The following is a 25,688-nucleotide window of genomic DNA, read 5'->3' as shown; positions in this document are numbered from 1 at the left end:
CATCCTGCATCCACCCTCCTACACACCCACGAGACTTCCCCACCCTCTCTACTTTCTCACCCGCACTCTCTCCTATACTTAACTGCTCCCCAGTCTTCTTCATCTGCTCTGCTCTCACTCAGCTTCCCACTCACCCATTTTTCCTGGACACCCTGTCCACTGACTCCCATCCCTATACACCCACTCGCCATTTTCCTCATCCCCATCCCTGCCACTCCCCTTCCTTCCCCCACCTCTTCTCTCTCTTCTCTGGCCTTATCGTATGAATATCGGTAGCACACTGGGTGAAAAATTGATCCTCCCCGCCTGTCTGTGGACGCTGCCACAGTGCATTAGCCTCTCTCTGTTTGTGTGTGTGTGTGTGTGTGTGTGTGTGTGTGTGTGTGTGTGTGTGTGTGTGTGCGTGCATGTGTAGAGGCGTGCTGCTTGTGGGAGAGAGGAGGAGTGAGGGAAGGAGGGTTGAGGGATATTTGCATATCATCAAAGTAGAGAAAGGGAGTGTAATGAGGAGAGAATGTGTGTGTGTGTGAGTGTATGTGTGTATTGGGAGTAGTGTTGAGTGCATGTGAAATGAGAGAACAAAACCATGGAGGTTGCGAGGTGAGATGGACTCGGATGGGTTAAGCATGTTGTGGTGTGTGTGCATGTGGTAGTGTGCACGAGAGCGAGAGAGAGTGGAATGACAGACATTGATCACACATTTCCCCTCACATACCATCTATATCACCTCACACCCACTTGAACAGAATATCAACACTGCACTATTTATTGACACTGGTTTTATGTTAGTAGTGTTTCACATACAGGCCATTTCATTGTCTAAAATATTTCCACAAAAGTGTGCTCCCTTTAGCGTCACTAAACTGAAGGGGAAAAAAAGCAACCCAAAACACTGCAACACACTGTACTCGCTCATTGCTGTAAGAACACAAGGAGCTCAGCTGGTTTGTGTTGGGTTGTGGACACATGCACAAACCTGTTCAGTCACTGAGAAATGTCTATTTGATCTCACGAACAGGCTGACTTATTTTATCCTTGCTGGTCTCAGTTTCACTACTAGGGCTAAATAAACTATTTTTTTATTCTGTTTAGTACAATTCCATATCGTTTTGTGTCTTGTTGTGTGTCTGTTCTGAGTCGAACGCCTATATAACTTTTGCAAACACAGTGAATACTTATTTTTAAAGCGAACTTTCGGCACCAGAGAGGAAACAGCTGCATTGGGTAGGCTTGGTATTTGTAAATAAATAATTTAAAGCCCCTTTTAGCCTGCCTCTCTGCTCTCCACAGCTTCTGATTTAACAGGCCATTCTAATCGACTACCGGTCCCAACTAAAACAATATTGCAAATAAACTCGCTATTTCATGGGAGGTGACTAAACAAACCCAATATGTATTACTTTGGGCTATTCTTCGAGCTCCTTTTATGCTCTTTGTGTGAGTAAGAAACGTGCATACTGGCAAAAAACTACAAACGCTTGGTGTTGTCTGGTATCGATTGGGCGGGTCTGGTGAAATCCGACTTGAGCGTTGACGGTCTGTCACATTTCACGCTGACACCGAGCGAACACTGGGCTCACACACACACACTCACAGAGACTCACGCAGGTCTCACCACACCAACGACGGATCCGCGTCAGGGGCTCAGCCGAGGAGAGCACATAGAAGGTAAGCCGTGTTTTAAAACCACTTGGCGCAGGGAATTAGAGCTGGTTTCAGTGGTAGAGTCAAACGCGGGGTTGTTGCTTTAAGATTGTTGTTAATTTTAGCCGTGGCTCTTTCTTTGTGATGTTTTAGGTTAACCACTTTATCTCTCTCTCACTGTGCCTTTGCTGTTTCCAGTCGAGAAACATTGACGGAACGCCATCTCAATCAAATCGCATCGAATAAGTTTTGATGAAAAGCATGTCTTAGTTTTTCCACTCTGAAAACTAGAACATTTTTAAATGGCTCTGATGCGTGAGTGGCTATGTTTTTTTCTTCTTCTCTGTGTTAGTCCACGGAGGAGGAGGGTTTGCCAGGCTAGCGAACGGCGTTACGTCGACCGGCTGAACAAGTTTAAATTGTTATTAAAGTGGGTAAAGTTGCTTGAAACTCAGTTTGGGGATAGATGTGGTTATGTGTAAATAGTCGGGTGTGATAATGCGGTTGCCGTGGGGCTGGGATTTGCGTACGAACGGGTTTATACGCATTAACGTTAGCATACCCCCACGATGTTAGCCTCCTGTGAGCTAGCGAGCCATGGCCGTACCGGTTGTTTTGGACTAAACGTCGCTGAGACACATTATTTAATATTGTGGAAGAGGTTAAATGAAACAAACACCCAAGTTCCGCACTCGACACACGTTTGGGTTAAGTTTATATCGCCACTTTCAAAAAGAGACGTCGTTACTTAGTTGTTGAACCAGTTTGGGCATTAATGCTGTTAAGCAACGTTGATAAACTTCAGGGAAGTCGCTGGTTCAAAGTTAGAATACACATGCTTGTCAGAACAAACCCTGGTAGTTACCATGGAGTAGTTGTGTAAACAGTTCAGCGTGATGACTGTTTTGATATCAATCAATAAAGCAGCACCTCCTTCTGCTCGGGTTTAACAGTCATGTTCTCCCTTTGTATCATTGTGTTTTAACCAGTGAATAAAAGCTTCTTCTGTGAGGGGAAACGAGAGGAAAACGCAGAAGAGAAAAACAGAGGAAATCCCCCGAAAGGAAATGCCAATCGCAACCGCTGGACAGCCAACGACCCAGGAGCCTAGAGTTTGCCCCCGGCTGCCCTCCACTCCGGAGCCTATCCCTAAAGGGGCTGATTTATTTGACGAGGCGGGGGCGGCGGTGTCGGCGGAGCGAACAGAGTACGGGGGCGCGGAGGGGGGCAGAGGACTCGGGGGCTATAGTTACAGCCAGAGCGGCGCTAGGGGCTTTGTACAGCCCGGATCCACCAACGGCTCTCCGCCGCAGTCTCCAACCCCGTCTTCATCTTTCCTGATACACCACCTTCACTCCCACCAAATGGCCATGGAGCCCCCAAGGACTCGATCGCGTTCTCGCTCAGGATATTACCAGCAGTACGGAGGTGCGAGTGGCACAGGTTTTACCGGCAGCGCAGTCATGGGATCTAACCATCACCACCAACACCATCATCACCAGCAGCAACTACATCCACAGCAGCAGCAACAGCACGGCGCCGCTTGCGCACCATTGGGAGCTCACAACATCCACTCCGACAACCAGCAGCGAGCCCCAGGAAGTAACGCTTCTCCCGGCTTTCAGAGGCTTTCTTCCGTTCCCGGAGCGCACCGCATCCCAGCGGCAGGTAAATAACCCCCACTTATTACTGACATTGGCTGCCCGGGTATCCTTGACCAAATACAAGTGATAGAAGTGTTTATTTAAAACCACGAAGGCAAATTGAGAGACGAAGGAGGCTGTTGCGTCTGAAGTGTGTGTGAACTGAAAACAGTTGTGTTTTAATTAAACGGGGGTTTTATGTGAAATGCCACGGAGAGTGAATGTGGAGCACATTTGGCACATACAGTTGGTAAATGCACAACAGGAGTCTGTGGTGTGGACTGGGGGTAGCCTCAAGCTTATTTAACTGCTTTACTTAGTTAAGTCACCCAGAATGCGCTTCTAAAGGCACTGTTGCTCGTCTACGTTTAGTCAAATGCATAAATATTGATGTAGCTAGGTAACCAGCATTACATCATGTACAGGGCAATCTTTGTCTCTATTTGGCAAATGGTATATCGATAATAGATATCTTACAGGTTTGGCATCACAGACTAATAATTGTAAAGTTGCAAACAAAAATAAAACGGATACACTCATTTTTCTGTGGTGACACTCATGTTCATTGTAAGCACAGTCATGTATAGCTCATTGAATGGATGAGTTTTTTTTTCTATTAACGCACACACATCATAGTGTTGTTAATTCTCACTTGGTGTAGTGCTATTTGTTACACCCAAAAAGGTTTTGGCATTGCTTCTAGCAATGAACAAATCAGCTCAGTACATACTGTTTTAGACATGAAGTATGTGGGTAAGCAACGCTTTCATATTTGTGCCTCACTGTAAAGCAAAAGTGAGCACAGGCTGATGCTGGGTGTAGAATACGTGTGAGGGCACTATCACACAGCAAATGCAGTGCAGCCTATCCATAACAGACACTGCACGGCACAGCTAGAGTTTCACATTCAGCAATGCTGTGGGAAAGCTTTTTCTTTCTTGAGCAGTCCTAACAGGCTTTGCAGGTTAAAAAAAAAGTGCCTGGTGGTTAGTTGTGTCCTGTGGTGCTTTCGCAATAATAAAAACAAAGAACAACTTGAAATGTTAGGAGAGATTTCAATATACACTTTAAAGTATATAGGATAAAGCCACAGTGCGTAACATTTTGTGATTTTTTTTTTGTGTATGTTATTGCACAAATCGTGTGCCTTGTCCTTAATGTGAAATCGGGCTCTGTCGAGCAAAACTATCAGAGCTGAGTGAGTGTATCTGCATAGCACTGTGGTGGGGAAATTGTAAGGTTTTGTGAGCAGTAGGTTTTACTTCTAAAACAGTATCTTGGTTCTTCTTTGTGGGTTTTCTATGTGCTACATTTTAAAATATTAAACAAATGTAATGGCTTGAATGTAAAAAGGACATTTATGGCCACTTACCCAAAACCTTCTGGTGGATAGCTAACTTCTCTCACTGTTTCTGCACGGTGGACTGAGTTGTCACACATGCTGGAGTCATCTCCTACTGGGTGACTCTGTCAGGCTAAAACCAGGAACACAGAATCCATACAATGGTAAGCTTAGTCACCTAAGGTCCAGTGGATTCCCATTGAAAGGGGGTATCTGTTAAATAACTGTGTTCTGAGACTGGAATTACCTGTCTGGGAGAGTGAATGCAAGACAAACCTAAACAGTTTAAAATAAAATCGAACAAAGGTCCTTTCTACACTCCCAGCCTTAAGGCTGGCACACAATGTGTGTCTTATATGTCTAGCTTTGTGAAGGCCTACTGGGTTGTAGGGAAATCAAGCTCTCCATATGTTTGTGTTGGAGAGACACGAAAAAGAGATCCATTTCCCAAGTCACACAGCATCACCAGAGGAAATGATCGAGCCATCATCAGAGATGGGTGGTTTGCTATGACCTGTGACCCAAACTCTTTCACAGTGCCCTGGCTATGACATGTTGGATAGGACAAATCAATGGATAGAATGACTGTATAGTATTTCCATCCACATTGATTTCAATCAAGAGGGGCAGGCACTCGCGTGAAATTTTATGGACGCCCACTCATTATTTTGGCTAATTTTAATTCAATCGGAGTTGCAGAGCACCAAAAAGAGCAGTAGTTTGGAAAACACTGGAGGTTTTTAAATATGGTATTTGTATGTAAAAGTTATGGGGGTTTAGGAAATCTGATGTTTATCAAAAACACAAGAACATACACTCATTCTTTTTGGTAGCTGTGAAGCTTCAGTCCGGCAGCAAACATGCAATAATTTATTTTAATTACAAAATTACTTAATTGTATTAACATTACTAATGTAGTCAATGGAAACGTTAGAGCTAATTTATAATTAAATAATCTCTAATTCAAGTGAGGCAGCTGGTTAGCTTGCCTTTCTCAACACAGCACACCTTTTATTAGACCCTTTTTCCACTCCAAAAATGGGACCTGCTTGTTGGTGGAGTGAAAGCAAGAGAGATACTTGGGCCATTCTTTCTGTGCTGGTCACCTGCATTGAGCATGAAAGCTAATGATATCTTGTACTGTTCAATCCCTCTCTGTGCCTCCTCTCATTGTAGTCTGTTCTAACTCTTGTGGCCCCTTTTCCCCCCTTTCAGTGCCTTTCTCTTTCATGCCTGTTCATACTGGTTGTAGCACTGACATTTCTTTTCATCATTCTTTCTCAGGCAGGATTCACATGACTTTGTCCACCATGTTGGGAAATGAATATGGGTAATGGGGTAAAAAAAAAAAAAAAGAGTTAACACGGCTCCGGTCCGCAAAGTTTAGGCTGAATGTGTGAAAAAGGAGGCACATATAATTTAGAAGCACTTAAGCAAAAGAGTCCACTGAAATACTTAATACGGGTGCCAGATTGGTCCAAGTGGATAAAAACATCCTCTGTAGCAGTTGATATCCTATCCTGACTCTGACCCACCTCGGTCACAGCCTGTCTGCACATTTATTTCTCCCTCCCCTTTGGATCAGTCAACCCTTTCTGTACCCCTGCGGTCCATTTTCTATGGCCTCCTCCCTCACATTTGTCTAATGGAGGGATCGTTTTAATGCATTGCCCAAAGACGCAGAGGGACAGACGCTCTTGCCACTCTACCTTTATCCGTCCACTCCACTTTTGTGCTCTCCATCCCTCTGTCTACAACAGGTGGAAACATGTACTCCGTTTCTTTTTTAAAACGTTTCTTTGTCTTGTCGCCCAGGCAACCCCCTCCAGTTTGATTGGAAACTCTTTCACATGGATTGACCAAGTAGCAGCCGTCACTCCGAGTAAACAACAAAGCAGTCACTTTGGTCGGCAAGACCTGGAGGAGAGAGACAAGAGTGACCTGAAATCAGCTCTGAATCCAATGCATTCAATAATGTCTAAGGTTACTAAAAGCCTCTTGAGGTCAATATAGAGAAAATATGGTCAGTATGTCTGTAATCTAAACTGGTGAAGAGGAATATACTGTAAGCATTGTTTGGAAAACAAAACCTTATGGGCCAGTTTGGTAGTTGCAAAATTTCATGTAGAAAGTGTGGTGCATGACTTCAATCAAATTTAGGTGCAACACAAACATAGACTAACAGTTAGAGTGGAATCATTATATTGAAAGCACAGGACAAAATGGCAAAAGCAAGGATGTGAACATGTTTTAGGGAAGAGGTTGTGCATTGTGTATATTTTTGTCAGTCTTATTTTGTGTTTTATTTGGTTAAATAATGGTTAAAAATAAATAAATGGCGCAAAGAGGAAGCACGCCTTGTAGATAGCTGTTTGCTGTTTGGAGCTGTATGTTATACTGAAACATACTGTATGTTGTTGGTATTTAAGTATAGTAAAGAGGCATAGAAAATATACTTTTTGTTTCAAAGTCTGTAAATGGCCAAGCTCCATCTTGCATCCCTGACATACTCAATGAGTATACAGATGACGGAACTTGTGAGATCATCAATTAAAGCTCACCTTAACATTCCAGGAATACATTCAAAAAAGTATGCATATTGACCTAAACTTGTTTCTGTGTGGACAGGCCCTAACTATGTCTGCAATTTCTTTTTCTCATTGTTGAAATTGAACTTTCAGTTGCTTTTCTGTCTCAACAGTTTTTGCTTGTTGTTATAATGTCACCTCTTCACCTCTCTCTGCCTTTTTGGTAACAGTTCTGCAAAGTGAAATGACAAGCACTTCTGCAAGTCTGAGTAGGTGGGTTGAGGTCTCGATGAGATGTTTGTTAGTTGTACAAATGTGGGAAAACATCCCTGCCCCAATGTGTTCACCATCACAGCACAGTTTATGTGCTGTAAGATTCAGGGCTTTACTGTCATAGACACTCTTCTGTAGACTTGCATGGTCCTGCTCTCCCTCGCTGTATCTTCTTATCTACTTTCCATTCTGATTTTTACCCACCACTTTTTTGCTAGCCCCCTTCCCCCTCCTTTTTCTCCTCTTTTACCCCATCCGTTTTAAGGTAGATGACCATACATTCCGAGTCTGGTTTGGTCAGAAATGTTTTCCCGTTAAAAGGGAATTTTTCACTCTCCACTGTTGCCAAGTTCTTGCTTGTTGTGTCCCTTGTGGGTTTCCTGATGATAATAACTGTACGGTCTTGACCTTACCGTGTAAAGTGCCTTGAGATAATGTATGTTATAAATTGGCATTATACTTATTGAAATTGAATTGAACTTGGGTTAAAGACGGAGCAACCGTGTGTGCACGTGTTTTCCCTCTGGTTTTATAAAGTGACAAGTTAAGTATTAAAGTTATACTTGCCTTTCTTGCATGTCTCACAGCACTTAGTAAACATTTGAACATGAACACCTCCGCCTCCCTCAAAGTCCCACCCTCCAAGGTGGAACGGCAGCGGCTATGCACGACAGAAGACGGACAGCTGGCTCGGCGAATGATTTTATTCGGTCCGAATTTTTTTAATTGGTCATACTTTTATCATAATAATATGATAAATAAATAATGATGAGTTTCAAAACCTTCTGGGTATGTTTTAGCGTAAGATAAACCCCCCATACACATATTAGGAGCAATTTAAGATTACCAAACAAAAGTGTTAAAATGCAAGAAAGGTAAGTATAGCTTTAATATAAGCATCACTTGATATGAAATGGGATAGTTTTTCTTTCAATTTCTATGCCGTTATTGATGTTGGCACGTGGTCCACTGAAGGAATTGTGCATGAGTTACCCCAAAGACACTGAAAAGGGTAATTTCTTACAAACTCTCCTCTTATGAGCTGATGCTGTAAATGAGTTAATGGCTCATTTTGTGGTTGTAGTGATGTTGAGATTTATGATGAGAGAATAGAGGTTAGACACATCTGTCTCTGGCTTTCTGTCCTTCACTTTACCGACACTCTCTTAGCTCGTGTCTGTATTTCATCGGGGAAAGGGAGGATGCCCGAGATTGAGGGAGGAGAGCTGGGAAAGGAGTGTGAAGGTTTGGCTTGTTGCACGTATAATGTGTGTGTATGTGTGCAAACCCCATGTTTATCCACTGCCTGGGTGGGCTGGGAACAGCACTGTCAGAAACATGCAATGTATATACATATAGAATGATGTCATCATATAAACTTTCTTTTGTCAGTTTGCAAAGAAGTTGACAGAAGTATAGTAAAATCACATAAAGTTAATATGTTAAATCATTACATTTTGTAGACGTGTCAACCACTTTGCCTAATATACTACATAACACTACATTATACTACGGAACTGCAGCTTATAATGTTGTCAGTCGGGTATAATCTGTGTGTTCTAAAAGCAAGCAATCTGTAACGACTAGATTCAAATTAGTTATTGGAAGAGCTGGTTAACTTATCTGAAAACATGTTCACATTAGCATATTTGCTCCTGAAAGTTCAAGAAGCCTGTTTCCTGTCATTTTAAACTTCTTTATGTACAGAAAATAACAAACACTTGAAAAACAGAGCCACATTTTTCCCACAATGTGGCAGAACATTTTAAGAAATGATTTGTTACATTATCACTGAGAACTGTAATTAAATTGGCTTTTTAATAAATAATAATAATAAACATGTAAATATCAACCTGATTAATTGGTGCTCCTGCCTATACATAAAGTACATTTTTGTGCAAAGACTGATGCATATTCACAGATGGGGATATTCAGACTTAATAAAAAAAGTGCAGAATTGTGTGAAGCAGTAACAGGACATAGATAAAGATAATGAGGAAAGGGAAACCAGTAAATAGATGGAGGACAGGGCATGGTAGAGTGGCAGAATGATTCTCATTTTTATAGTATTGTGTATTGTTCATGCACACGCGCACACACACACACACACACGAACAGTGTAAGGCAGGTAATGGCTGGGCAGACGTTACATGCCCGCCTATTTTAAGCCTGTATGGCAGCTTGTTACTTGACTCTGCTTTGCGTTAGGGTGTGAAGTGCGCTGTGACATGTGTTCAGGGGGCGGGGTGATGTAAGAGGTGTGTGCATATATGTGTGTGTTCCGTGCACATATGCTTGAGTGAAATTGCCTTTACCTTCTGTATATATTATGTAAATTGGTACAAGTCCAACAGCAGCCAACAAGGTTTCTGTCCATTTTCCCATTTGTTACCGTGGAGCTGGTGATTTAAGTACAACTGTCACTTATCTATCAACTTATCTGTCCAGCCAGCTTTGCTGTTCACCCACTTTCTTCTGTGTGTTTCTGTTTTGACTTGAGAGGGTAGTAGGTAATTTAATGGAGGCGGTGGGAGAGAGGGCGATGGAGCTCATGGAAAGAGATGGTGCGATAGGCAAAGCAAGGAAATGTGGATGCTGTGAGATAGAGCAGCGGGGATATATGGGAGAGAGACAGGCCGGCAGATAGGGAAATAGATTGGTGGCAGGGAGGGATGGTGATGAAGTGATGGAGAGTGTGAGGAGGAGGAGGAGGAGGAGGAGGAGGATGTGTGAGGAGGGTGTCTGAGCACACTGCAGTGGGGGAGGGAGGTGGGTGAGAAAGGGAGGGAGAAGTGGAGGAAATGGATAGAAATAGCTGATGCACTCTGAGGCTTACAGAAAATCAATAGCAGTCAAGAGGGGAAGCCACAACCCCCACCCTCTCTCCCTCTCTCTCTTTCTCTCACACTCATGCTTTTCCTCCCATCTTTTCCTTTTCCTATCTCTCTTTCCTCCTCAGTGCTCTCACCCTCTCATACAAGTTTCTAACCTTGTCTTTTGCCTCTTTTACTTCCACTTTACTCACTTCTTGTCCCACATTTTTCCTCTTCTTCTCACCCCTCGTCATCCTCACCTCCCACCTCTATTGCCCTGTTCTTGTTCTTTCTCTCTCACCCCCTTTACTCGTACCAGTTGCCTGTTGAACAACAGAGGATCATGCAACTTGTGGGTTTTTAAGTCAAGGTGTGGAGAAAATGGGGATGGTTTTATGCTGTCTGCAAAAAAATCCATTTGCTCTTTTAATTGTTACTTAACTATTCCTGATTGCTTAATCTCCATATTCACCCTCTACATTTGAATTACTCTCCACTTTTTAAATTAAAACTCACAGCAGCAAATATTGATTGGGTTTTCTGTTTGCTTGCACATATTCATTTACTTGAGCAGCACACTCTTATGTAACTTGTAACTTTTTTTAGTCATATTCATCTTAATCTTGTGTCTGAACATTTTCTATCATAATATTAGCTGTCTGGTTTATATAGCATATCACAATGCAGTCTGACTCTCTTTATGACTGTATTGTGGCAACATCATTTTAATGTGTATTATGTTCCTGCCAAATCTACTGTGACTGTCAAAACTAGCATCTCCTCGATCATCGGATACGACTAGTTACTCTAATACTATCTGATCTCATCTTCAGTCAAGTCCATAAATATTGGGACATCGACACAATTATCTTCTTTTTGGCTCTATACACCACAAACAATTTGATATGAAACGAACAAGATGTGCTTAAAATGCACACTTTCAGCTTTATTTTGAGGGTATGTACATCCAAATCAGTTCAACAGTGTAGGAATTACCACACTTTCTATATGTGCCTCCCACTTTTTAGGTTACCAAAAGTAATGGGACAAACTAAACAATCATAAATCAAATTTCATTGTTTAATACTTGGTTACTTGGTCAAATTAAAGCTGAAAGTGTGCAGTTAAAGCACATCTTGTTCGTTTCATTTCAAATCCATTGTAGTGGTGTATAGAGCCAAAAAGAAGAGAATTGTGTCGATGTCCCAATATATTTATGGACCTGACTGTAGGTGTTTAGACATTTACAACCTGGCTGTCTGTTGTGGTCAATTCCGTTCATTTTAAAGCATCTAAGCTTGCGTTGTTTTTTATGGTGATGTGAAATTTGATACTTTTTCACATCGCTAACACTTTTAATTTAGCTAAAAGACAAAAGAAAATTTGATTCTCTTAAATTCCTTATAGACCAATATACTGGGGCAGAACACCTGCATATAAATATAGGGGAAGGGGACTCCACAAACACCCATGTAATAATAGTATTACATATGAATCTCAACAGTGACCCTGTCTCAGCATGGGGACAGTGATTCAGGAAAACCCCTTGCTGTGCTGAATCCCTGGTCTCTACAAATGAGGTCATACATGAGAAAGCATCCATATTAGCTTCCTTTAATATTCCCTAAATGCAGGAGAAATAATTCCACACCGTAATCTTATTATTCAACTGTCCTTGTGACCATAAGTGTAGAAACCATATTGTGTGCACTGTTCAACAGGGCATATGATGTCATCAAAAACATTTAAACCTGTTCTGTGGCTTCTGTGTTGTGCTTCATAGAGTGACTGAGTGTGAATGACTCCATCTGAGTGACTCGTCTCTGACTCAATGACGTTGTGCAAGGGAGACCATATTCAGCAAGGGAGCTGGATTTTTGCCTATTGTGATGAGTGAATGAGCGTTGGTAGAGAAAAGCTCTATGCAGCCAGCAAGTTTGTTGTCTGTCCCAAGTCATTTTGATGAAAATGGCCTGTTAGCTGCCCTCCACTGTACTAATATAAGCTTTATTCACCTCTGTGTTTTGACTATTAACACATACCGCGTGTATGCAGTATAAGAAGAGTGATTGAGATGAAGAGAGGAAGGATTGAGAAATTCAGTTATGAAAACCTCAATCTGCCTGTGTCTTCTGTCTCTTTCTTCTCCCTCTCTTCTTTGTTGTCAATCATAGCTTTATTTTCAAACAGAGAGGCTGTGAGCAGGAAAAATCCCACAAACTGCTGAGAGGTGAAAAATTCTCTTTAAAACGCCTGTTTTGCATCTACTCCCCTCTTGTTAAGCTTTCTTCATCTCAGTCGTGAAGGTAGCCTTGTCTGGGTTGCTCTTGGGAGTGGTTACCCTTGGAGTATATATCACTGCCACCATCTGTGGTGAGGACGTCCCTAGCTGCTAAAGACTTGCCTATGACAAACGGGGGGGGAACAAAAGCATAGAATAAATAGAAAAGACAATAAAAAGATGAAAGGATTGTGAGAAAACAAAAAGAGTAAAAGTCTTAGCCATGATGCAAGAAGCGGTATCATCAGAAAGCTTCTCTAATCCTGGATTACTGTGTTTATCGCGCGTGTGTGTGTGCGTGCGCACATCATCTACTGCCTCTGATCTGAGACACCAGTATAGCATATGTGTTTCAGTCACTTTAGTTTGGTACACATGGCCAGCAGCCCCCTCACAAACTTTTTTTTGCTATTGTGAATTCATATCCAAGTTGTATTGGAACAAAAAAAAACCAAAAGGATTAAATATAGTGGATTTAGATAAACAGGGGACTCCCCACTGTGCATGGGTGGAATGGTGCTATCAGTTTCAACAAATGGTACCGATGTGGTGTTTATATTGAAATGTGAAATAATAACCCAACGCTGTAATTAATTCAGTTACAATCACACTTGCACAAAACAGAATAACACTTGTCAATGGTGTAAGGATCTGTGCTCATGTAAATATTGGAAATTGTAGAACAATAGGATCGGTTATTCAGAATATTATTGCAGTTTGATTTACATTTGCTCCTTCTAAAACAGCTGCAGCCTTGCAATATTGTCATTATCATGTTAACTGACGAAAGCATTACATTACATTGTTGAAAATTACAGTATTTCTATGTGATATTAGTGAATGTACAACTCGGGTAATAGGTTTTATTTTGTAAAACCAAGATTTTTACGATAATGATCCAACACCAAAGACCCGTGAGCAAATACAAATATAAAACTGTTTAAAAATTTAAAGGTTTTGTTTTTAATCTCACTGTGTGTCCTCTTGTACTATGTCCCCCCTCTGTAGGTGCCTCTGGAGGATCCTACCACTGTCACCCCGACCATGCGTATGGAGAGGAAAGTGATAAGGTGAGCCACACACATTTAATTTTCATGCCAACATTGTTGGTTGTTTTTGTGCTTCACATTACCGTGGCCCCTAATTGAGATCATGCTTTGCCGTGTTGGACAAAACCTTCTCTCAGATGATACTGGATTAATTTTCCAATACACAGAACCAGACAAGATCCTTTTAACGTCTGTACACATGCTGTGTACACGGAGGCTGTGTTATAGACAGTAAATGTGACTTGATATTTGTTTTGTTTGAAACGTACTGCCCCATCATATCTAAAAGACATGATGTTGACTTACTGCGAGTCATGCATATCATGCTTTTCCTCTTGACCTCTATTTTGTACTGATATTGAATGTCAACTACTGATTTCTTAGTGTGAACCTTGCTGGAAAAATAGCTTACCAATTTGTTCTAAGGATGAGCAGATACAATAGAAAATATTAATAGTTAAATTGTGTTTTTTTCTGTATTTTGTGTCTCTGATATACAAATTATTCCCACCATTTGGAAATGGTGTTTGAAATGTTTATTTTATGCTAGTATTCATTTAAAAATCATCATAATTCACTAGCATTCATAGACATAATTTTTTAATAATCAAAACGAATGAAAGAACATCAGTGCTGAAATACTAAAATGACAGTTCTTTTTTAAAATTTAAATCATATATTTTTTTTGAATGGAAACTGCAGCTCCCAGAAAAGCCTGATGTTCCCGATGTCATGCTTGCAGTCTGTTCATTGTGTAGTTTCTTTGGTGGACTGTTATTGACAAGTTCCTCATTTAGAAACTCAAACAGTGCAGTTTACAAATGGAAACTCTGATTTACAAGTATGTTTAGTAATGATTTGGTTATCCTTGTTTGTGCATAAACCTGTTGCTACCACCTATGTTCTCTATATGCAGCTTTAGTTAAATGCCCTGTAGTTGCATTTAACACATATTTTCTTCTAGATGGCTATCTATAGTATGCTTGATTTTCACAGTGTTACATTTTTCAGATTTCATCATCATATAACTTTTTATAAAATAGGTTTCACTGTCATATCGGTGATGGCAATATTAAATGAAAAAAGTGAAGGACTGTGTGAACAGAAGGGAGATGAACTAAAAAGGGGAAGAGGAAAGGCAAGATGCTGAGGAAGGTGTTGCAGCAGGCTTGGAGGGAGAGAGGGTTAGGAGGGGAGGAGGCAAGGCCAAAACTAGGGAGGGGGGTATTGCTAATGATTTCACCTCCAGCTGTGGGACTTGCTTGGAGGGAGTGAAGGGGAAAGGAGGGAGGGAGGGGAAGGAAGGGAGGAACAGTGGCAGAGGAAACAAAATGAGCTTTGAAATCTAGTTGATGGAAGGAAAATAAGTGGGGGAGGGAAAAGTGTTTGAGCATTATAGTGAAAGCCATGTAAAAGTAAATCACCATTTTCTCAGTGTGCGTATTTTCTTGCAGAATTTCTAGGGCATGCACGCTGGTGAAAAGGAAAGTGGCCTCAGTCGTACTGTACTCTGTGGGCTGCTCTTTATTTTGGTTCTCAGCAATGACAGCGAAGCCACAACAGCTGCTGTGCACAGTCACAGGCTGTGTGTGCAAGTGGATGCATGCTTATCCCAAATGTGGACACAGTGAAAAAGAACATGGAAGGGTGTGTCTGCACTCGTGCTTCAGGATGTCTGTTCAGCCTGCTGTGTACTGTACACCTAGTGAATGTGGACAGAGTAAAAGGGATGGTAGGGTGTGTGTGTCTGTGTCTGTGTGTGTCTGTGTGTGTGTGTGTGGTCTCTACACTGTGAACATTACTGAATGCACTGTAATATCACCCATAGAGCAGTTTGGACTGTTTCTGCCCAATGCTGGTAGTCACTAGTGTGTATGTTTGTACACGTGTTCAGCCTTTGAAAGAGAGCGTCTTTTTTAACAAATCCAGTATATCTGTACATATATTTTGGCTTTAGTGTAAAACCCATTTGGACCAGAGGTCTGTGTGTTTGTGCACACTATTAAAACACAAGGCTACATTGCTTGAGGACACTTAATACACATGTCTTTGTCTGACACCACCTCCTTCCCACTAACACGGGCAGACAGGCCCATCAAACTTTCATACTAATGGGCAATAGTCTGCATGTGTTAAGACAGACTGTGTGTGTGTGTGTGTGTGTGTGTCCCATCCAGGAACGTCTTGTCTTGTCCCCTCACATTTCAGGCAGGGGTCTCGAACAGGATAGACACACAGGAAAAAAGGGGGGAGGGGGTAATAGGAATAGGGGACTGTAGAGGGATTCAGCTTATCTGATGGAAGGAAAGGGGGGATGGGAGTAGGTTGTTGAGAGTGTGGGGTGTGTGTGTGTTTGTGTGTGTGTGGGGGGGGTGATGGTGTCGGGATGGAGGAGGCTGGCTGAGATATGAAAATGGGCACAGTAGATGTCCCAAGGGTTTTGGGGTTGGGGCTAGGCTAGTAGAGGTTGTGGGGTGTCGGGTTGGTTGAGAGGGGGGTTGTTGTTCAGATGAATGGAGAGGTTTATTGGTGGGGGTGGAACTGATGCCGGGCATAGATGATGATAACAAGAATAATATGTGTGTGTTTGAATATGTATAATATATATATATGTATATATATCTATATCTCTATATATCTCTCTATATATATATATATACACATATAAATCACTCTTAATCATTGGTTCACAAAGTGCGGTCGTGAGCCAATGGCGGCCCGCAAAAACATTTCTGGTGGCCCATAACATTTCTTGACCTGATTGTTGACCTAAATTGGCCCTCAGGTATCAAAACTTTGAGAACCCCTGCTCTAAATAGTCTACCCCCCCTTTTGTATTTAAGCATATTTTATGCTTGTTTCAAAGTCCAACAAAAATTGTTGAAAACAAACACACCATGGAGTTCAATGACAAAGATACAGTGGTTTTCTATTTTGTCTCTCTTACTTTGATGAATGTGCCTCATACCATAGTGCCTAAAGCTAGGTTTATGGTCGCCGTAGTGTGCCGGGCGTCTGCGGAGCCCCGCTTCACAGCATCACGTGCAAGCATAAACAAGACTTTGCAAGATGCATTCATTTTCGAAGAAGAAATTGGCATGTTCACCCATGTCTTGCATTCACACCAATGCCGATCAAACCTGCATGCTTTGCAGGCATTTGATCCTGGAGTGAATGCCAATTAAACACATTCCCTCTAGTTGACCTGTTTAAATGGGAATGAGGTATTACACAATAGAGTTTGACCGATATGAGTTTTCCCATGGCCGATGCTGAAATCAGGGCAGCTAATGACCGATAGTAGATGATGGTTTTTTTTTGGCTCATATTTAGCATCTTTTCTTTTTTACCTCCATCTGATAAAATATACCCTTTAAATGATAACAATTAATCAGCCCAACTGATTTATTGGTCTACCTCTATCTCTACTTCCCTTCTTTCTTCCTATCGCTATGTCTTGTCGTCAAAGCTAACTTTAGTCATTGGTAATATTTGTCTTTCCCATAAGGTACTCAAGCTCCGGTTATGTCAAGCTTAGAGTGAGCGATTAGGACCATTAGGGCACAGTGTGTTCAAACAAATACATGACGCTCAGGTTTGTTAGAGGAGCCGAGTGTGACTCTGAACAGCTTCAGAGAATGTATTGTTCCTCATGGGCTGAGGAACTCAAACAGTGGCAGCTGCCCATGTGAGTGTGAATTTGCACATGTCTGCAGGCGTTTCCATAAACCTCTGTGTGTGTGTTTCTGCTGCCTGCTCTCCAGCTGTTTCCTGTTAGCTATCACACTGCTCTCAAGGTTGCTGAGCTGTATGTGTGTGTGTATGTGTGTGTGTCACAGCCGCTGAGTCATTTTTATCACACTTTTACAGTGCGTCTCTCCCACAAAGAGGGGAGGTGGATCTAGTCAGTTTGGGGTGGGTGGGGGGTATAAATGTTAATTATGTGTTTCTCTTTTGAAGAACCTCTGTGTTCTTCAGAGCGCAAGTAAGGTCTGGGTAAGAATGACTAAACACTGACACATGAGTGTTGAGTGTATGTGTTATGGCCTCACCAAGTGCGAAGCGCGCGAGTCACTGCTTGACTGTAAGTGAAGTGACTCAGAGATGAGTCGATGGGACTGAAACAAGAGAAAATTATGACTCCTAGTCAGTCCTAACTTGGGTGACTCCATACCTTACTATGTCATTGTTTTTGTGTGTCATAATTTATTTATTTATTTTTTTTACCCAGGAAATGATTTATCTGTCTTTCCAGTGGAGGGTGTGTATGTACACTATGACTCGCACACAGGCTTGTGAGAGCTTGTCTCTCGTTTGCATTTCCTTACTCCAAGAGGAAGTTACTTTGAAACCTCAGGGCCTCTACGTGCTGGTGGTGAAATATGCTCTCCTTCTTGTGCACACATGCTAACAAATGCAGTATACACTCACTCTGGATCTTGCAGGAAATGCCATGAGTCACAAAAGGAACTTTGTGTCTATTGATGCAGTAGTATGGATTGTAAACCAGAGGGAATGTCAAGCATAGTAAACATTGATTTATTTGATATGAGTGTTATGGCTCACTAACCATAATTCACATTCCCTCTCCCACCTTGTCCATTCTCTCCTTTCTGTCCTTCTTCGTTGTTCACCCCTGCAGAGTGAGGAAAGCCCCAGTCCAAAGCGCCAGAGGCTGTCCAGTCAGTCTGTTTTGGAACAGCTTACCTCATCCGCCCCCCCACCTTCCACCCCATCTCCCCCCATCCGTCCCTGGGAGTCAGGGCCCCCAAGTCGGAGACAAACTCACCCTCACCCTCACCCACACTACCACCAGGAAAGATGCCTCACTCCTGCCCGGCACAGACGCAGGTATGGCAGTCCCCCAATTTATTCAAATTAGTTCAATTTAGGGCTGGTTGATATAGTTATTAAAAAACCCAACAACATTATGAATCAGTCGAATTTGATAATTATCACAATAAAGTGTCAGATAATTAAATATTGATTTTTGTCTTGGAGTGAAAGTTGAAGAAACCCGATAATTTATAGTTTAGAAATTCTTTGTAGATAAAAAAAAATGCGAACTGCAATATGCGTTTGCGCAGAGCAAAGCATAACATAGACTAAATTAAAAAGCATTTGATTCACCATGGCATCACTTTGATGAACTTATGCAATGTCACAACATGTATTTCAGTCGACAGTTGCGCTAATTTTTTTTACACCATGATTTTGTATTTATGCCGCAATAATTCTTCTCCAGGACATCCCAAATATTTTCAGCCAGTGTACATTGTGTTTAATTATTGCCCAGGCCTCTTTCCACCGACATTCTCAAGTTGTTCCTCCCTGTCTATATTATAGCCCACCAGCAAGACGTCAGCGTGGTCGTCTGTCCAGACCCTCGCGTCATTTGCCAACCCACCACCACCCCTCCACCCAAGGCCCTGCACCACGCCTGTCGCCGTCAGAGCTCCAGGATGAAAACTATCACCACAACCCCCATCCCTCTACACACCAGACGTATCCAACACACACGCCCAGCACCTACGGTCAGCCCCCGACAGCTGGTAGTGTTGGTGGGGCAGGGTCAGAGGAGCCCCGTGCTTTCCACCCCCCAACCCTGTCGCCGCGGCTACTGCATCCAGCTGCTCATCACCACCATCCCTTCCATCATCAGCAACAGCATCATGCAGTACAGCAACAGCAAGGAGCCATGGTTATGGACTTGCATGAACAGGTATGTGTAACCAATGTTTTCTGCTCTTTAGTGTGAGCCAGCAGTCATTTTTGTTGTGTGTGTGTGTTTGTGTATCAACTGTGAATCGTTTTCTCCTCAGTTGCAGCAGGGGAGTGTACCAGTCTCCTACACAGTGACACCAGTCCCTCCTCACGGTCTCGCAGCACCTTTGTGTAGCGGTCAGCACCTTCCCCCTACCTGCTCTGCTCAACAACAGGTCCCTGCCTGCAGTGTGGTCTTCAGCACTGGACAACACTACCACCCGGTGAGTAGAACACAGCAGTGTTCAGTTTGTTTGTTAATAAAAGGCACATCAAGTACTGTACAGTGTCTTTGACTGCTCACTCAAAGAATATGTTTGAGGGGAAATTGGGCCTTAAGTAGCACTGACCTGCAGAACATAATCCACCGCCATGTTAGTCTTTCAGCACTTGGCTGCCATCTTGTGGCAAGATTCAGTCACCAACAGTAAAAAAAAAATAAAATAAATAAAAACACAGAAAAGAAATAGAAGACACTCTGCATTCAAAAGCATTTCTTGTGTTTTCACTGTCTTGTCTCATTCACTCTCTTCCAGATGCTGCAAGCATGTTCAATGCAACATTTGCCGGTGCCCTATGCCTTTCCGTCACTGCTGTCCAGTGACCCTCAGTTCCTGCTTCCTCCTCCACCTCATCTCTCTCACCACGCACCTCACCTCCCTACACCTGGACAGTTCCTGCCTTTCCAGACACAACAGCCTCGATCTGTAAGTGACTCATGTTTTACATTAGAAATTAGAAATTACATTAAAAATTACATTTTCTTTGTCTAAGGAATGTAAGGAAATTATATGTTACTCTATCTAAGTATTTTTATTTTAATGATCTTATTTTTGTTATGATTCTTGTCTCCTATATACGCATTAGTCAGAATAGTCAGACTGTTGGGTCTTGGTGGTGGGGGGGGGGGCAACTAATGGAACGCACTCTTCCAGGCACTCTGCATGTTCAGGAAATGGCTAATAACAGCATTGTCTGAAGCTTGTCAAAGCCAATAGAACTGATATAGATTATTTAGACTACTGCAATGATTGCTGAAAACTTAACATGATGAAATATCATGACCTTTCTGATCTCGTCTTCTGGTGGTTTGTGCAAGTAACGATACAGCAATCATTTTATCTTCAATAAAAGTCCATGCTTGTGTCAGTGCTAGTTCAACACAGCCAGTGAGCAGGAGGCACTAACACTTTGTAACCTGTGATAAGCAGCTTGTCTATCTATAGAGTTGACTTGGTATCATTTCTTGCCAAAAACAAACCTCATGGCAGATTATAAAAAGAACAGCAAAACATTTGCTACATGGAGAACAGAGTGCATATAGCATTTTGCAATTTTGTATGTACATCAATAGGAGATGCTTTCAGCAGCCAGCGAGTCAGTCACATGTACCTCAGCACAGTGTCTTAAAATAGTGCTAAATTTACGTTGCTAAATGACACTCAAACATGTGTCTCACTATTTACAGCAGTTCTGAAATCTGAACTTTTGCAGCATATAATGTTAAAATCAAGCTGTTCTGAATTATTGTATTGTTGTACAGATAAAGCAACGTTAACGCCTGCATTTGTCACGATCCGTAATGCAGTGTGTTTGTTCCCAGCCATTGCAGACGATCGAAAATGAGGTTGAGCTTCTGGGAGAGCAGCTTTCAGTGGGTGGAGGCTTCAGCTACGCCCACCACCATCACCATCATCACCATCATCACCAGCCTCCCACCAACCTGCCGCCCTCCACCCCACTCCAGTTCCTCTCGCACCATGATCCACTGTCACAGGAGCTTTTCACAGTGGTGAGTATCTCACCAGATGGCAAATTTATGAAATGAAGTATTGTCTTTTTAATTATTCTTTCAGAGTTCAGTAATTTGGACAAACAAAATGATTTTCTTCTCTTCTTCATAGCCCTACCCCCACTTTATGCCTCGCCGATTCACAAGCAGGCGTTACCGCTCTCCGCAGGCAGTTCCTCCATCACCTTACCATCCCAGCTTCCTGCCTTACTTCCTGTAAGTGTGTCACTTTCTTTATGTTGGAACTATAAAGGTGAATCTTCTCTGGTGCTGACTGTGTCCCACAGAGTTAAAAAGCAGTATACTGAACTTATGTTCCTTCAACTACCCACCACAGGTCAATGCTTCCTGTGCCCCCAAATGTGGCTCCCACTATCAGTCTAGAGCTGGATGTGGATGATGGAGAGGTGGAGAACTATGAGGTGAGAACATCAGCAGCTACAATGTTCAGCTGGAGTTATAGTAAAGTTGCTCCAATTTCTTTTTTATGTCTCTGTTTTAAACTTGGGTCTCTAAACATTGCTTCTGTGTTTGAAACCTTTAGGCCCTGTTGAATCTCGCTGAACGTCTCGGAGAAGCCAAGCCCCGTGGTCTAACTAAGGCCGATATAGAACAGCTTCCATCATACAGGTTCAACCCCAACAACCATCAGTCTGAGCAAACACTGTGAGTATCAGTCTGCCATTTGAACTTTATCTGCGAGGCCTTATTCTTGTGTTTGTGTCTGTACGTGACCAAACTCTCTTTGTTTTTCAGGTGTGTGGTATGTATGTGTGACTTTGAGTCTCGCCAGCTCCTAAGAGTCCTGCCCTGTAACCACGAGTTCCACGCAAAATGTGTTGACAAGTGGCTTAAGGTGAGTTAAGAGTTTCAGATCCAGTATCACCCCCTTGTTTAAGAACTTGTTACTTCCAGAAGACTACATTAACTTTTTGTTTACAATCAATGCAAAAAAACTAATCCCAGTGAAGCTGTTGCGTCTTTTGCAAGTTGATCTTTTTTGGCACATTTTCATTATGTTTATTCTTCATCTCTTTATTCTTCACTTTTCCAGGCTAACCGGACCTGTCCGATCTGTCGAGCCGATGCCTCTGAGGTCCAGCGGGACTCTGAGTGACCTCTGACTCGCATCAGTATCGGCACCAAACACTCCCAATCTACGACTCTGTTCATTTGGATGCACAAACCAATCAGTGAACTTCTGTCCTTTTTATAATCCAGTATTTGACTCACACATTCTGCCACATAAACTGGGACCAGTACTCCTTCACTCTTCGACTTCTCAACACAAACTGTCACATGGGATCGGTGTTTAATGGTGTGGTGACTTTCCACTGACTCGTGCTAACTTTATTGCTGGACTTCCTAGACCTTCTGTTTTGGACTACTACTCTGCCTTCTGCTCATGGTTCCTCCTTGGCCTTTGCAAAACACAGTGTCGTGCAGGTGGACATAATACAGTACTGTGTATGTGTGTGTTTGTTTTAAACTCATTATGTGAAGCCTTCAGTCTTTAACAAACGAATGGGCAAAACGGGACTGTTTTGGAAAAACGTCTATCTAGAAACCCTAAGGGAGAATTGGCAGTCCAAAGATGATTTTGATTCATTACTATTGTGGTTATAATTAAACATTCACATCTTGGTTTTGCAGAGTCATCTTAACAGGACTCATTATAATTATAGTAGATGAACCGAATCAGTCCGTTTTTAAATGTGTGTATTCTTGCATTCCTTCTTATGAGAGCTCTGTGTGTGTGTTGGCTGGAAAAGATGGTGTACACTGTACACAGTGAAAATATACTTTATTTTCTTTAGATATGTGGTTTGTGAGTGTGTGTGTGTGTGTGTGTGGGGCATTTATACAGTTCATGTGGGTACAGCGCATTGACTGAATCCTAAATCCCGTGTTTCCACTTAACCTCAGATTGATTTAATGTCAGACTTTTTGTAGCCATGGTTTTGCTCAAAAGGTCAAAGTTAAGAACAAAGGGAAGTCTCTCGACAAGTCAAAGATGCTGCACCCTGTCTCATGCTCTGAACTGGCTGTGCTCGGATTACCAGACTGAAGGGACTCGTTTCCTGTTCTTTATCTCATTGATGTGACTTGGAACTGAATTCAGAGTCGGGGCACAGATGTCTGTGTACACAAGAAATTGAACAAAGTGGCTGGTAATCTGAAGGTAGCTTCTACCACCATGGCTCCGCCACTCCATGCCTGCATATCCACATTGTTTATATGTGAACTATGTAAAGGCTGAGAGAAGATTATTATTATTATTATTTTTTTTTTCCCAAAGTGGTATTTCCTGAATTTTTCTCCGTCTCCACATACCCACTAAGCTCTCCTCCAAGGCCCATTGTGTGAATACAGTTGGTTATTACAGAGCCGACATGGTGGATTAATTCATCCTCAGTTTAGCAGCATCCTTTCAGGAATAAGGTCTTTGAAGAAGAATATTTGTACCTATCTTAGTTGCACCCATACAGCATTCTTTAAATAGATCCAGAGGCAATGCTTTCTTCATCACTGATTGGGAACATGTTTTAAAAAGACTCACAGCTCATATCACCAGACGACAAATCTGATACTTCAGCACTTTAATACGTTGATTATAGACCTATACGCTCTCTCTTTACTGATCAGTTCTGAAAGCATAAGTCTACACTTTAGCTTCTTATACTCAGCAGTTTGTCAATGTCAACGTTTCTCTCCGTTCTCACTGCACATCCGTTATTCGTCCAACCGTGTTTGTCAATGAGACTATATCTATGTTAGGCCTACACCATCTTGTCATAATGCAACCATGATGTTCACCTCGCGCACTGAACTGACTTTTCTCTTGTAACTTATCACCGCTTTTCACAAGTGGTATTTTGTGTCATGATGACAACCTGATGTAGGTCTAATATGGAGATTTTGTGGATGAAAGTAATCTGAGATGCCTTTTGCAGAACATTGTTCTTTGTATCCAGCTTTTATTTTCTTCTTAAATTCAGACCAGAATCAGTGTCCAGGGAGATTGATCATATTTTACAGCGCCTCTCCAGTGTTGTCAGTGTATCAAATCATGTAATATCCACGGTAATGGAGGGAAATGATACTTTCTGTAATTTCTTTGTGGTCAGCGGTCCTTTTTGTGACCATACACGGTTTGTTTCTTAGGCTTATTTTTGTGTTGGACAGTTTTCTCTTGCTTGGTACACTAGCAAATTACCTCAGTCCCACTATTTATGTCTTTTCACAAAATGGTGCAAGTACCAGTGTCTTTAGTGCTTATTGATTCATTTTGCTAATGTTTTCCATGCAAGTTTTTGGTTTGTGTGAATATATTTTTTATTTTTTATTTTTTTTCCTTCAAACTATGAAACGCTATCATAAAAAAAAAAGAAATAATAATAAAAATAAAAAAAATAAAGGTGTAGCTTCATCATGTATGATATCTGTAACCAAAATCATTTGAAGGCCTGTTATGCTAATGAAATTTTTAACAAACATTTGTACATTTTGTATGAGAGTTATTACTAGTGATACTTTATTAAGTAGTGCAATGATTTTTTTTTTTAATCCCTTACCCCATCTTTTGGATTTCAGAAGTTGGATCAATAATAAATGTATAACATTCTCTTCTAAAACATTGTCCTTCACTTATTTATTTCACTTCACTTTCAGGTTAATATTGAAATATTTTTTGCTGCTGTGGTATACACAACAGAGATAAGTGATGTAGTTTGAGGACACTCCATTTGGTGGCAGTGTAGTTTCATTATTCTCTAATGTTTGACTTGCACAACTGTTGGTAACCGAAGTGGCATTTTTCTTTTTATTTAGCACAAATTGACAATATGGCCCTTGTCAATTTGTGCTAAATAAAAAATAAAATAAAATAAAAAGTCACTTGGGTTACCATAACTAGGTCAACAGATGGCAAAAAAAACAACTTGGACTTGAACTTTTTTTTGGGTCTGTCATTCAGATGTTTTGAAGAATGTATGACGGATTAATTTGCATATTATGTGCATATTCAAGTCATTTCTATATGGGATTTGCTTCAGTTCCCATGTTGGGTTTAGGAAGCAGGCACCATCTCTGTATGTATATATGTGTATATATATCTATATCTATATAGAAACATACATATACATATATAGATATATATAGATATAGATATCTATATATGTATATGTATATATAGATATCTATATATGTATATGTATATATAGATATCTATATCTATATATACATCTATATATATGTTTGTGTGTGTGTATATTATTTTTCTGTTTTGCATATTTTCAAGATGTAGAAAACCTCCTGTTGACATGTTACTGGATTACATGCCACCCCACTGGGGTGTCAGGTATGAAGGGGGGTGGGATGAATGGTAAGATATACACACACACACGGGGAGAACATGCAAACTCCATGCAGAAAGTTCCCTTGTTCCAACCGGGGCTTGAACCCAGGTCTGCATTATACTGCAAATATGATGGTGGTGCACAAATGCACACTCAATAAGTGCCTCGTACTTTTCAATCTCAGATTTTCTTTAATGACATA

The 25,688-nt window shown here is 41.5% G+C and overlaps 1 protein-coding gene across 1 annotated transcript; it reads left to right on the top strand.

Moving 5' to 3' along the window:
- The first annotated feature begins 1,636 nt into the window (after positions 1-1,636).
- On the top strand, positions 1,637-22,694 carry rnf38 (ring finger protein 38). Its single transcript, XM_083909522.1, has 13 exons — positions 1,637-1,668; positions 2,634-3,312; positions 13,533-13,594; positions 18,216-18,424; positions 18,920-19,295; positions 19,396-19,560; positions 19,873-20,043; positions 20,940-21,128; positions 21,241-21,344; positions 21,466-21,550; positions 21,673-21,794; positions 21,885-21,984; positions 22,183-22,694. The coding sequence occupies exons 2-13, from the start codon at positions 2,712-2,714 to the stop codon at positions 22,243-22,245; spliced, it is 2,247 nt and encodes a 748-aa protein (XP_083765648.1). The 5' UTR covers positions 1,637-1,668; positions 2,634-2,711; the 3' UTR covers positions 22,246-22,694.
- The last annotated feature ends 2,994 nt before the right edge of the window (positions 22,695-25,688 follow it).

The sequence above is a fragment of the Microchirus variegatus genome (assembly GCF_963457635.1).
Source record: "Microchirus variegatus genome assembly, chromosome: 23".
NCBI classification, from domain to species: Eukaryota; Metazoa; Chordata; class Actinopteri; order Pleuronectiformes; family Soleidae; genus Microchirus; species Microchirus variegatus.
This window is presented reverse-complemented; position numbering and strand designations above follow the sequence as displayed.